At 45.5% G+C, this 15,134-nt stretch overlaps 1 protein-coding gene across 1 annotated transcript; it reads left to right on the top strand.

Moving 5' to 3' along the window:
* Window positions 1-1,360: 1,360 nt before the first annotated feature.
* On the top strand, window positions 1,361-3,972 carry LOC146763961 (uncharacterized). The gene has a single exon (XM_085565918.1). The coding sequence runs from the start codon at window positions 1,913-1,915 to the stop codon at window positions 3,608-3,610; it is 1,698 nt and encodes a 565-aa protein (XP_085422044.1). The 5' UTR covers window positions 1,361-1,912; the 3' UTR covers window positions 3,611-3,972.
* Window positions 3,973-15,134: the final 11,162 nt, after the last annotated feature.

Raw genomic sequence — 15,134 nt, 5'->3', positions numbered from 1 at the left:
GTCCGGAGAGTGATGAACACCTGTGTTTGCAGTCCCGGAATTCGGATTTGAGATGTACCTCCCTGATGGCTCTGACTATCTCGGTCTCGGATATTTATCGTGTATTTATCGTCCGGGTGTTTCTCGGACAACCTTGATGCATGATCCCTCTCTGGGCTGGCCACTTTCGTTCGCTTGTAAATAAAGTCCTCCCTCTCTCATCCAGGTGGCTTTGACATGGTGTTGCAGTCGCAGTTGCTGGCTTGTGCGATTTAAAAACTTCCTATAAGAGTATAATTTAACAGCACATAACTATAAAAGAGACGACAATTTTATTTGCACGAATTATCCTATAGACATATAACAGTCCTAATGATTCCTTGAGGCTTTGCAGTGTCACAATGTTCTCCATGGTTCCACAGGCCCCACAGTGTCATGTGACTCCTCTGTTCCATGAGTCCTGCAATGTCACAATGGACCTTTGGACCAATGGACCATGGGGCTTTGCAGTGTCACAACGCTCTCCTTTGGCTCCACAGGGTCACAATGGAGCACTGATTACAGGCAGCCTCTCTGTGTTACCCTGGAGCTTTGTTTCCGTGGGGTCTCGCAGTGTCCCAATGGAGCCTTGGCTGGATGGGGCCTCACAGTGTCACAATGATGCCTACATTCCACTGAGGCACACGGCGTCACTAGGGTCCCCTTGCTTCCATGAGGCCCAGCAATGTCACAGTGGTGTCCATGAATCCATGAGGACTCACAGTATCCCAATGGTCTCTTGATCTCACATGGTCCCACAGTGTCCCAATGGTCCCTTGGGGTCACAAGGCCCCACAGTGTCCCAATGGTCACTTCTTCTCACATGGCCCCACAGTGTAACAATGGTCCCTTGGTTCCATGGTTCCTGGTCTGGTGCATTCCCCTTTCCCCTTCTCAGGCCACCCTGCCAGCTGAGAAATGCTCACTGGGCCAGGGCCTTGGCCAGCAGCCCCTGGGCTCAGCTCCTCTGGAGCTCATCACAGACACTGTCTGCTCCAGGCTCAACCCTTCATCCCCTGGGGAGATGCCAAAGCCTCCACAGGGAACATTTCCCTTTGCTCAGGGGAATTTCTCACAGGTGCCTTGTAGTGACTCTTTGTGTCTGTGTGCACACAGGAGTGCCTGTGCTCAGGGAAATGTGGCAGAAATGCTGCTCTCTGAGGGCTTTGATTGCCTTGGATAGCTGAGCCAGTCAGGCCTGGAAGTAAGGTTAAGTCATGTCACCCTGATTCTTAAGATTTTCTAAAGCCTTCTGAGTTTCCATTCTGTTGGAGAACCTTCCCACACAATTTCTGTCAACAACATATTGTTTACAATCTTTTATGGGGCTGGACAAATATGGAGAGTTTTGTGGAAGAATGGCTTCGTGAGAAAGGACATGACTACGTGCAGTTAGTGAAGCAGTAGCTGAAAATTGCACAGTGCAGCAATAGCAGATGTAGCAATAATATCTTATGTCCTTGGCTAAGCTGGTTCTCAACAGTAGAATGTTCAGCAAATAGATAAATGTAAGGGAAGACAAAGCAAGCTTAGAAAGCTCCAAAGGCGGGGTTGACCTGTTTTCCATACACCAATGATGAGCTTAAATTTTGCAATATGCATGAGCTTCATTATAACGGGTATAACTATACATGTGTGCTTGAAATAAACTGAGACTTGTTGACATTATAGAATGGACTTGTCTCCCGTCATTTTTTCCACAAAATGGTGACCCCGACGTGATAGGCGCCACGGTGGAGTGACGAAAAAGGGTTCGGGTCCTGATGCAGCCAGGACGGCAAAAGTGCTGAATTGAAATAGAGTGCACCGTGCCCCAGGTGACTGCAGAGGCAAGCCTGGCCGATACGTGCTGCCGACGACCTCGGAGGGCTGCAACAGCGCTGACAATATAGGTATGGAGAGGCAAGCAGCATATGATTTATTTACTGCATTCTTGCAGAAAAGGCAGATTAAAGGCATTGATTTGCAAAAAGATCTGCCAGGGTTATTAACATATGGGTATTCTAAGGGGTTCTTTGTAAATCCTCATACAGTACATGAGTTGTCTGAGTGGCGTAAGTTTGGGGATAAACTATGGGAGGAAGTTTTAGATGATGATAAGACAGCTAAAAAGTTGGGAAAGTGGTGGAAGATAGTTCATAATGAATTATTACAACATCAGGCAGAAAAGAAAGCTGCCGAGCAGAGAACTTCAGCACTAGAGAAAAATAGAGGTTTTAACGGGGAGGATTGGTTGCCTGGTGTTTCCATGCCACCTGCTGTATCTACAGTGGAGTTACCTCCCTTGCGACCTGTGCCTGAGGATACGGGAACAGAGTTGCGTTGTGAGCCCACGGCTCCTCCAGCCCCCTCAGAACAGAAATCGACAGTTCGTCAAAGTTTGTCTGCCAGTAAGCCGACCCCTAGGGCAGAGTCTGACCTAACGGAGGCTCTGGCCAGGGAACGGAGGGAAGTTTGGGCGACTTTGGCAAGAGAGGAACTGGACAAAGGAGATGGGCAGGCTTTGGAACTAGCAACAGAACTGGCTTGTCCTGTAATTTTTCAGCAGCAGGCAGGCGGGGGGTTAACAGCTCAGATTACACCGTTAGATTGGAAGTTGTTGTCACAGTTGCGAGCTACAGTGAGTCAATTTGGAGTTACTAGTGAACCGGCTAGGCAGATATTGGATTATGTTTGGAGTACTAATATATTGCTACCAGGAGATTGTAGAAGTCTTGCTAAGCTTATTTTCTCGCCACATCAGAGGCTTTTGTTTGGTGCACACTGGCAGGCAGAAGTTAATGAAGCTGTAGCTATACAAAGGCAGCCTGGAGATCCTCTTCATGGAGTAACTGTAGATGAATTGATGGGCTTAGGACCATATTTTCGCACTGAGGCACAAGCTATGCTAGGACCTGAGAAGTGTCGAGAGGCAATGCGACTAGCTCGAAGGGCTATAGATAAGGTGAAAGACCCGGGAGGTTTGCCAGCGTATATGGGAATTAAACAAGGAAGGGATGAGACTTTTGGAGCATTTATTGATAAGGCAGCGGCAGCAATAGAGAGAGCTGGAGTGCCTGAGTTTATGCGTGGATCATTGTTGAAGCAGTGTGCTTTGCAAAATTGTAATGCTTCTACAAGAAGTGTGTTAAACACATTAGGAGCTAATTGGACTATAGAAGATGCATTAGAGAGGATGGCTACTATACCAACGGGGCAACAGGCATTTTTAGTTGAGGCTATTAAAGAGCTGGGGGAGGGATTAAAAGAGCAGGCAAAAGCTTCACAGACACAAGTGTTAGCTGCTCTTGCACCCCTCCAAGCGTCAGTAGCAACCCAGGGAAATGTTTACGGCAGCCGTATGAGATGTTTCCGATGTGGAGGGACAGGACACGTTCGGCGAGAATGCTCTGCTGCTGGAATATGGTGTCCTAAGTGCAAATCGGATACTCATAACATTGCTGCCTGTAAGAGGAGACCGGGAAACGCCCGAAACAGCGCGAACAAGAGCAGCCGCGCTCCGACACAAATAGCTGCTCCAGCCTTTCCAACAGCGACACCTTGCGTCCAGCCACAAGAGGGAGCCTCGGGTTGGACTTGGCAGCCGCAGTAGAAGTGACTTTAATGACACCACAGCCGCAGAAGATCCCCACTGGAGTTAATGGACCTATTATAATAGAGGGCAGGACAATGGGAGCTTTGTTATTGGGAAGATCATCGGCCTCTATGCTTGGATTATTTGTGCTGCCTGGTGTCATTGATGCAGACTATACTGGTGAAATTATGATTATGGTTCATACTCCATTTCCTCCTATTCGGATTAATAAAGGACAAAGGATTGCTCAATTGGTTCCTCTAGAGCAAGTTACTAAGGCTGTATCCTCACGGAAAAGCCGTGGAGGAGATGGATTTGGATCTACAGGAGGTTTGACTCTATTAACTTTGGATCTGAATGACAGACCAAGAAAGGAGGTTTTGTTGGAATATAAGGGACAAAAATACATGCTTACAGGTTTGCTGGACACGGGTGCTGATTCAAGTATTATTGCACCACAGTGTTGGCCTGCACATTGGCCTTTACAGCCAGCTGCTACAGCAGTAACAGGAGTTGGAGGTTTAACTCTTGCAAGTCGCTCGCCATCTCTTACTGTCTCAATAGATGGTAAAATCATAAAGGCAATATTTTCTGTTGTTCAGTTACCACCTACGGTGCAATGCCTAATTGGGCGAGACATTTTAACACAGTTAGGGGTTGTCCTGACAAATGAGCACCCTTTGGGATAATAGCCATTGCTTGGACTTTCCCGATTCCCATAATTTGGAAAAGTGATGAGCCTATATGGGTAAAGCAATGGCCTTTAAAAAGGGAAAGTCTGCAACATGCTCATGCCTTGGTCACTGAACAATATCAACAAGGGCATCTGAAATTATCTACAAGTCCTTGGAATACCCCTATCTTTGTGATAAAGAAAAAGTCAGGGAAATATCGCTTGCTACATGACTTGCGGGAGGTTAATAAACAGATGGAGCCAATGGGTGCACTACAGCCAGGTCTGCCTAATCCAGCAATGTTACCTGAAGGATGGCCTCTATTGATAATAGATCTCAAAGATTGTTTTTTCACAATAGCTTTGCATGACAGGGATACAAAGCGTTTTGCATTTACTTTGCCAGCTCTGAACAGAGAAGGTCCAGATCAACGATTTGAATGGACGGTTTTGCCTCAGGGTATGCGTAACAGCCCTACTTTATGTCAACTTTACGTAGATTCTGCATTACAACCATTGAGGCAACAGTGGCCACAAGCTATCATTTATCACTATATGGATGATATTTTGATTGCTCAGCCTAAGTCATTTACAAGTCAACAGGTTAAACATGTACAAAACTTGCTGGGACGTTTTAAGCTTGTTGTGGCCCCAGAGAAAATACAGTTAACTTCTCCTTGGAAATACTTGGGATGGACATTGTCTCAAAGTTTGGTGACACCTCAGAAATTAGAACTGAAAACACAGATTGTTACTTTAAATGATGCTCAGAAATTACTAGGTGATTTACAATGGCTTAAACCTATAGTGGGCCTTCCAAATGAACTGTTAGATTCTCTTAGACCCTTATTGAAGGGCACAGACCCAACAGCACCAGTGATCCTTAATCCTCAGCAGAAAAGAACTCTTCAGCAAATTACAGACTGTGTGGTTCAGGGTCGTGTACATCGGCGAATACTGGGAATCCCGCTTAATCTCACTATATGGTGTGGTGAAAAACATTTGCTGGGAGCTTTAACACAGCTAGAAACAAAAACGGGGGAGATAAGGGTGTTGGAATGGCTATCCCCTCCACTTCAGCAAACAAAAACTTTAATTCAAAAAATTGAACTGTTAGCAGCTTTGATAAAACGGGGTCGTGAGAGAATTTTGCAGGTTGATGGGCGAGAGCCTGAACTAATACAGATTCCTATGAAAAAGGACTCTTTACAATGGTATTTGGTCAATAGTGAAGAATTGCAAGAAGCTTTGCTAGGAATAGGAGGTGCTGTCATAACTGAAAGTATTAAAAATCCTCCATTACAGTGGATTGGAAAATTGAGTTGGATGGTTCGGCCACAGCAAGAAAAGGAGCCGATTCCTGATGCAATAACGGCATACACAGATGCAGGGAAGAGGTCAAGAACAGCAGCAATTACATGGCAGGAGCAGGGAGTCTGGAATCATGAAATTCTTACTGCAGATGACTCAGATACCCTTCAGACCTTGGAGTTAGCAGCTGTGGTATGGGCTCTAACAGTCCTGAAGGGGCCTTTGAATATTGTTACAGATTCCTTGTATGTAGTTGGTGTCGTGGAAAGAATAGAAGACGCTGCTATCAAGGAAGTACGAAATCAGAGACTATTTGAACTGTTCATACAACTTCAAAAAGCAGTAAAAATCCGAGAACATCCTTATGCTATTATTCATATAAGAAGTCACAAATGGGAAATTGGTTTAGGAGAGGGTAATGCTCGGGCAGATAAGCTCGTCACAGTTACTCAATCTTCTCCTTTATCAGGGCAAATGCTTGCTAGGGAGGCACATTCTATGTTTCATCAGAACGCAAAAGGGTTACAACGGGAGTTTGGAATATCCCATGCAGATGCCACTGCTATAGTGAGAGCTTGTCCTACCTGTAGTCATCATAATGGGGGTCATGGCATGGGATGGGGAGTTAATCCACGAGGTCTTTCATCTAATGAACTCTGGCAGATGGATGTTACTCATGTAAATAGTTTTGGTCGCTTGAAATATGTTCATGTTACTATAGATACATATAGTAAATACATCTGGGCAACAGCTCAAGCTGGAGAAAAAGCATTACATGTTATAAGGCATTTGTGTAGTTGTTTTGCAGTAATGGGAGTGCCAAAGCAGATTAAGACAGACAATGGTCCTGCATACATTGGTGGCAGGGTGAATAGATTTTTAAAATCATGGGGAATTAAGCACATTACAGGAATAGCACATTCTCCCACTGGACAAGCAATTGTAGAAAGGGCAAATGGAACTTTGAAGAGATATCTGGAAAAACATAGAGAGATTGGAGATGTTCAGGAAAGATTAATGAAAGTGCTCTTTGTTCTTAATCATTTGTGTGTATTTGGGGATTCAGAGGCACCACCTGCAATGGTTCATTATGGTCAAAAAGAAATGAGAGAAAGGGGCAAAGAAGTATGGGTCAGGTATAGGGACCCTAAAACAGGTATTTGGCAGAACCCAGCAAAGGTCCTATATTGGGGAAGGGGATATCTTTGTGTTTCCACCCCTACAGGTTCACTCTGGGTGCCAGCAAAGTGGACTAAACCAGCTCTGGATGAGTCGTCTCTTAGCTCGCCTGACGGATCAGGACCAGAGGAGAATTGAAGAAAAGCTGATTCGCACAGTGGGACCTATTCTTCAAGAGATAAGAGGACTTTCCCCAGTGACTGATCAACTTTTGCCTTCAGAGTTAACTTTTACAGCAATTGTTACAGCTATTGAGGCTTTACAGACTGTTCATATTCCAGGACCAAAGAATCCTGAGTGTCTTAGTTGTGGGAATTTTAATTGTAATAGTTGGATTGCTTTTGTTTGTGGGGGTTGTGGAAAAACATACTGGGAAGATCAAGTATTTTTAAAACGACATTTTTGGTGTAAACATTGTGACTTTCAAAAACGAGGAGATTCTTGGCAGAGAGATTTAATACGAGACACAGGCTTAGGAGTTGCTATAGCTTTACAGTTATTTGAAGCACCAGAACAAAAAATATTAGCTTTTTATAGGTGGGAAGCAGAACACGCTTGTGATAGATTAATTAAGCAAGCAAATTCAAAAGTTTTATCAACAAGGTGTCAAAAGCAAGTGAAGGTATCTATAAGATCTTATTTAGGAAAACCAGTAGTAGGAAATCCAGACATAGAATTAGATAAGCTTATTAAATATGTGCAGACATTAAAATTAAAATCCAAGCAGAAGAAATCATGAGAGCGATAAGGTGGATAATCTATTTTGTTCTTTTGACTAATCTTTGTCATGGACTAATAGAATTTAATCAGCCCAGAGAAAATATTTGGGTAACCTTGGCTAACATGACTAATCAAAGTTCACTATGCCTTAGCTTGGGAGGAGTGACAAATCCATTTCGTACCTGCCTAACAGGTGTTCCTGTCTGGAGACCAGAGGAATTTTGTGGGTTGATAAGGAATCAGACGCTTTGCAAGAATTTTGCAAAGGTGAAAGGGCCAGACAAGAATATTGGTTATACAGAAGCTCAAAGAGATGGCTATAGGCAATGTCTGTTAGTACTGTCACTTAAAGAAACATTGCAATCTCCACCAGAGGAATTAGATCTCTTTGGAAGTGCTAATGCTAGTTTAGGGAATGCTTCAACAGGAGGATGGTTTAGCTTTGTTCCATTGAATTTGCAGAGTGTAAATAACCCAAGAAACAAATGGGCTTCTCTGGACTCTTCACTGGATTCAGAAAGGGTATCATCTCAGTTATATTCCAACTGTGATGGTTCCAAGATAACGAAACCCTTAAGGTTGCCAAAGGGTGTGTTTTTGATTTGTGGAGATAGAGCTTGGAATGGAATACCGGTAAAACCACAAGGGGGACCCTGTTACCTAGGAAAACTAGCACTGTTCCATCCTAATATATCCTTGCTACTGCAATGGGACAGGCTAGGGACGACAAGGAAGAGGCGTGATGTGCATGACTTAAAATGTGATCAGGTTGGACAACCTCAATTTTGGAGTACTTTAAAACAGGTAATAGTGGCAACCCTGTTACCAGGAGGAGCTGCCAAAAAGGCTATGGTGTTAGCTGAACAATTGGGATGCTGGACTAAAGATGAACTTAACAAAACATCGGAGGTTTTATCTATGCTTGCTATGGATGTACAAAGTGTAAATCATGCTGTACTGCAGAACAGAGCAGCCATTGATTTTTTGTTGTTAGCCCAGGGACATGGATGTGAAGAATTTGAAGGAATGTGTTGCATGAATCTCTCTGATCATTCTGTATCAATACATGCTAAGATTAAAGAACTACAACAGGGCCTTCATCAATTAAAAGAAGAAGATGGTCTAGGGATAGAAGAATGGCTTAAAAGTTTAGGGATTGGTCCTTGGCTAAGAACTTTTATCATGTATGCAGTGGGAATCTTGATTGTTGTTTTACTACTCTTGCTGATTTTGCCCTGCCTGTTTAACTGTCTTCAGAAGCTGGTGGAACGCATGGTTCAAAAGATGTGGACAACTAACTTAATGGTCCAAAACAAAAACGGGGGAAATATGGAGAGTTTTGTGGAAGAATGGCTTCGTGAGAAAGGACATGACTACGTGCAGTTAGTGAAGCAGTAGCTGAAAATTGCACAGTGCAGCAATAGCAGATGTAGCAATAATATCTTATGTCCTTGGCTAAGCTGGTTCTCAACAGTAGAATGTTCAGCAAATAGATAAATGTAAGGGAAGACAAAGCAAGCTTAGAAAGCTCCAAAGGCGGGGTTGACCTGTTTTCCATACACCAATGATGAGCTTAAATTTTGCAATATGCATGAGCTTCATTATAACGGGTATAACTATACATGTGTGCTTGAAATAAACTGAGACTTGTTGACATTATAGAATGGACTTGTCTCCCGTCATTTTTTCCACAGACAAACTTGATGTACTAGTGCTTTGTCCAATGTCTTTGGACAGGTGGTCCATTCACTCTCCAATCCAATGTCACCTTTGGGAAAGTATAAAAGTTGGAGTCAGAGAATAAACTTTTCTCTTTACCTTGAAAATAGCAGGTGGCTCGCGTCGTGCTTTCACGTGTCTTATAGCGACAAAGTCACAAGATGTAAGCAAAGTTAAATGCTGCTAAGAGTTGTTCTTTTGCTAATTTGTGAAGATTAATATAAGTTATAAGCGAAGTTGAATATTGTTAAGTGTTATTCCACAGCTCTGTTTAGCTTTTAGGCTGTATTCCTTTTATCCTTGCCCTCACTGTCCTTTCGTCACACACACACACCCACACACACACACACCCACACACACACACACACACAAACACACAGAGACACACAGACACCGGGACAGTTCTTGACTCCTTTTTGGTTTGATTGCCTGGATTTTGTTTGGTTTTGTTGTTGCTTTGTTTCCTTGGTGTGCCTGAAGTGTCCAGTCAGGAGCAGAGTGACTCTTGCCAAGGAACTCTGTGGTGCTGTCACTTAATATTAAAGCTGTTTTATGCTACTCCCCTGCTGGGGATTTTTAAAGTGCTCTCAAGCCCTCCTTCATAAGAGGGTGAAGGAGCCCTGGCCAAGCTCTGGCCCTGGGGGCACAGGGATGCTGCTAGGGGGTCCCTGTCTCCCTGTTCCAACTGTGACGGCCCTGAGCCCCTGTCCCCATGTCAGGCTCTGGGCTTGATCTCCTCAAACATCCTCAGCGGGAGGCTGCAGCGCCAGGGGCAGGGGGACCCAGAGGGACACGGGATGCCACCGGGCACGAGCAGCTTTGGACTTCTCTGGGAGGAACTGTGAGTGGGAGCTGGCTTGAAGTGACCTCCCCAGTAAGGTCACAGAGCCCCTGAGATGTCACACTGCCTCCTGGGATGTCACAGCCCACCCTGAGATCTCACAAATCCCCCTTGTGATGTCACAGAGCCAGTGCTGCTCTAGCACTCTGGGATGTCATACAGTTGCGCTGTGATGGCACAGAAGACTCTGGCATCACAAAGTCAGCCCGTGTCACAATCCTCTAGTGCAAGCGGGAATCATGACAGTTCATTTTCCCCATCTCAGAATTAGCAGAAGTAGATAGGCTTATCATGAGAAACCGAATGTGATGAACATGTTAGAAATGCAAGGCTCCAAGTTATTAATTTTTAATTTAATAAAAGTTATTAAGTGTACCAAATATAAACTTTGAGAAAAATGAAAAAAAGACACTATAAAAAAAAGTCAATGTGGAGCCCGGGATTGCCACCGGGTGAGACACAGGTTTGACAGCTGCAGCAGAGGGTCCTCTATGCTTCACACCGACCGTCCTGTCTGACCCATTTTTATACGATTTTCCTTGCCTGAGCCAGAGTCCCCTTTCTGCCTTTTCAAAGTGCATGTATTCATGTGGAGTTCTTTTCTCTGTGGCAAGTTGAACAATACGTGTCCGGAGAGTGATGAACACCTGTGTTTGCAGTCCCGGAATTCGGATTTGAGATGTACCTCCCTGATGGCTCTGACTATCTCGGTCTCGGATATTTATCGTGTATTTATCGTCCGGGTGTTTCTCGGACAACCTTGATGCATGATCCCTCTCTGGGCTGGCCACTTTCGTTCGCTTGTAAATAAAGTCCTCCCTCTCTCGTCCAGGTGGCTTTGACATGGTGTTGCAATCGCTGTTGCTGGCTTGTGCGATTTAAAAACTTCCTATAAGAGTATAATTTAACAGCACATAACTATAAAAGAGACGACAATTTTATTTGCACAAATTATCCTATAGACATATAACAGTCCTAATGATTCCTTGAGGCCTTGCAGTGTCACAATGTTCTCCATGGTTCCACAGGCCCCACAGTGTCATGTGACTCCTCTGTTCCATGAGTCCTGCAATGTCACAATGGACCTTTGGACCAATGGACCATGGGGCTTTGCAGTGTCACAACGCTCTCCTTTGGCTCCACAGGGTCACAATGGAGCACTGATTACAGGCAGCCTCTCTGTGTTACCCTGGAGCTTTGTTTCCGTGGGGTCTCGCAGTGTCCCAATGGAGCCTTGGTTGGATGGGGCCTCACAGTGTCACAATGATGCCTACATTCCACTGAGGCACACGGCGTCACTAGGGTCCCCTTGCTTCCATGAGGCCCAGCAATGTCACAGTGGTGTCCATGAATCCATGAGGACTCACAGTATCCCAATGGTCTCTTGATCTCACATGGTCCCACAGTGTCCCAATGGTCCCTTGGTCTCACAAGGCCCCACAGTGTCCCAATGGTCACTTCTTCTCACATGGCCCCACAGTGTAACAATGGTCCCTTGGTTCCATGGTTCCTGGTCTGGTGCATTCCCCTTTCCCCTTCTCAGGCCACCCTGCCAGCTGAGAAATGCTCACTGGGCCAGGGCCTTGGCCAGCAGCCCCTGGGCTCAGCTCCTCTGGAGCTCATCAAAGACACTGTCTGCTCCAGGTTCAACCCTTCATTTCCTGGGGAGATGCCAAAGCCTCCACAGGGAACATTTCCCTTTGCTCAGGGGAATTTCTCACAGGTGCCTTGTAGTGACTCTTTGTGTCTGTGTGCACACAGGAGTGCCTGTGCTCAGGGAAATGTGGCAGAAATGCTGCTCTCTGAGGGCTTTGATTGCCTTGGATAGCTGAGCCAGTCAGGCCTGGAAGTAAGGTTAAGTCATGTCACCCTGATTCTTAAGATTTTCTAAAGCCTTCTGAGTTTCCATTCTGTTGGAGAACCTTCCCACACAATTTCTGTCAACAACATATTGTTTACAATCTTTTATGGGGCTGGACAAACTTGATGTACTAGTGCTTTGTCCAATGTCTTTGGACAGGTGGTCCATTCACTCTCCAATCCAATGTCACCTTTGGGAAAGTATAAAAGTTGGAGTCAGAGAATAAACTTTTCTCTTTACCTTGAAAATAGCAGGTGGCTCGCGTCGTGCTTTCACGTGTCTTATAGCGACAAAGTCACAAGCTGTAAGCAAAGTTAAATGCTGCTAAGAGTTGTTCTTTTGCTAATTTGTGAAGCTTAATAGAAGTTCTAAGCGAAGTTGAATATTGTTAAGTGTTATTCCACAGCTCTGTTTAGCTTTTAGGCTGTATTCCTTTTATCCTTGCCCTCACTGTCCTTTCGTCACACACACACACACACACACACACACACACCCCCACACACACACACACACACAAACACACAGAGACACACAGACACCGGGACAGTTCTTGACTCCTTTTCGGTTTGATTGCCTGGATTTTGTTTGGTTTTGTTGTTGCTTTGTTTCCTTGGTGTGCCTGAAGTGTCCAGTCAGGAGCAGAGTGACTCTTGCCAAGGAACTCTGTGGTGCTGTCACTTAATATTAAAGCTGTTTTATGCTACTCCCCTGCTGGGGATTTTTAAAGTGCTCTCAAGCCCTCCTTCATAAGAGGGTGAAGGAGCCCTGGCCAAGCTCTGGCCCTGGGGGCACAGGGATGCTGCTAGGGGGTCCCTGTCTCCCTGTTCCAACTGTGACGGCCCTGAGCCCCTGTCCCCGTGTCAGGCTCTGGGCTTGATCTCCTCGAACATCTTCAGGGGGAGGCTGCAGCGCCAGGGGCAGGGGGACCCAGAGGGACACGGGATGCCACCGGGCACGAGCAGCTTTGGACTTCTCTGGGAGGAACTGTGAGTGGGAGCTGGCTTGAAGTGACCTCCCCAGTAAGGTCACAGAGCCCCTGAGATGTCACACTGCCTCCTGGGATGTCACAGCCCACCCTGAGATCTCACAAATCCCCCTTGTGATGTCACAGAGCCAGTGCTGCTCTAGCACTCTGGGATGTCATACAGTTGCGCTGTGATGGCACAGAAGACTCTGGCATCACAAAGTCAGCCCGTGTCACAATCCTCTAGTGCAAGCGGGAATCATGACAGTTCATTTTCCCCATCTCAGAATTAGCAGAAGTAGATAGGCTTATCATGAGAAACCGAATGTGATGAACATGTTAGAAATGCAAGGCTCCAAGTTATTAATTTTTAATTTAATAAAAGTTATTAAGTGTACCAAATATAAACTTTGAGAAAAATGAAAAAAAGACACTATAAAAAAAAGTCAATGTGGAGCCCGGGATTGCCACCGGGTGAGACACAGGTTTGACAGCTGCAGCAGAGGGTCCTCTATGCTTCACACCGACCGTCCTGTCTGACCCATTTTTATACGATTTTCCTTGCCTGAGCCAGAGTCCCCTTTCTGCCTTTTCAAAGTGCATGTATTCATGTGGAGTTCTTTTCTCTGTGGCAAGTTGAACAATACGTGTCCGGAGAGTGATGAACACCTGTGTTTGCAGTCCCGGAATTCGGATTTGAGATGTACCTCCCTGATGGCTCTGACTATCTCGGTCTCGGATATTTATCGTGTATTTATGGTCCGGGTGTTTCTCGGACAACCTTGATGCATGATCCCTCTCTGGGCTGGCCACTTTCGTTCGCTTGTAAATAAAGTCCTCCCTCTCTCATCCAGGTGGCTTTGACATGGTGTTGCAGTCGCTGTTGCTGGCTTGTGCAATTTAAAAACTTCCTATAAGAGTATAATTTAACAGCACATAACTATAAAAGAGACGACAATTTTATTTGCACGAATTATCCTATAGACATATAACAGTCCTAATGATTCCTTGAGGCTTTGCAGTGTCACAATGTTCTCCATGGTTCCACAGGCCCCACAGTGTCATGTGACTCCTCTGTTCCATGAGTCCTGCAATGTCACAATGGACCTTTGGACCAATGGACCATGGGGCTTTGCAGTGTCACAACGCTCTCCTTTGGCTCCACAGGGTCACAATGGAGCACTGATTACAGGCAGCCTCTCTGTGTTACCCTGGAGCTTTGTTTCCGTGGGGTCTCGCAGTGTCCCAATGGAGCCTTGGCTGGATGGGGCCTCACAGTGTCACAATGATGCCTACATTCCACTGAGGCACACGGCGTCACTAGGGTCCCCTTGCTTCCATGAGGCCCAGCAATGTCACAGTGGTGTCCATGAATCCATGAGGACTCACAGTATCCCAATGGTCTCTTGATCTCACATGGTCCCACAGTGTCCCAATGGTCCCTTGGGGTCACAAGGCCCCACAGTGTCCCAATGGTCACTTCTTCTCACATGGCCCCACAGTGTAACAATGGTCCCTTGGTTCCATGGTTCCTGGTCTGGTGCATTCCCCTTTCCCCTTCTCAGGCCACCCTGCCAGCTGAGAAATGCTCACTGGGCCAGGGCCTTGGCCAGCAGCCCCTGGGCTCAGCTCCTCTGGAGCTCATCACAGACACTGTCTGCTCCAGGCTCAACCCTTCATCCCCTGGGGAGATGCCAAAGCCTCCACAGGGAACATTTCCCTTTGCTCAGGGGAATTTCTCACAGGTGCCTTGTAGTGACTCTTTGTGTCTGTGTGCACACAGGAGTGCCTGTGCTCAGGGAAATGTGGCAGAAATGCTGCTCTCTGAGGGCTTTGATTGCCTTGGATAGCTGAGCCAGTCAGGCCTGGAAGTAAGGTTAAGTCATGTCACCCTGATTCTTAAGATTTTCTAAAGCCTTCTGAGTTTCCATTCTGTTGGAGAACCTTCCCACACAATTTCTGTCAACAACATATTGTTTACAATCTTTTATGGGGCTGGACAAACTTGATGTACTAGTGCTTTGTCCAATGTCTTTGGACAGGTGGTCCATTCACTCTCCAATCCAATGTCACCTTTGGGAAAGTATAAAAGTTGGAGTCAGAGAATAAACTTTTCTCTTTACCTTGAAAATAGCAGGTGGCTCGCGTCGTGCTTTCACGTGTCTTATAGCGACAAAGTCACAAGATGTAAGCAAAGTTAAATGCTGCTAAGAGTTGTTCTTTTGCTAATTTGTGAAGCTTAATATAAGTTATAAGCGAAGTTGAATATTGTTA

Source organism: Lonchura striata, chromosome 37 (genome assembly GCF_050655825.1).
Source record: "Lonchura striata isolate lonStrDom1 chromosome 37, ASM5065582v1, whole genome shotgun sequence".
Lineage (NCBI taxonomy): Eukaryota > Metazoa > Chordata > Aves > Passeriformes > Estrildidae > Lonchura > Lonchura striata.
This window is presented reverse-complemented; position numbering and strand designations above follow the sequence as displayed.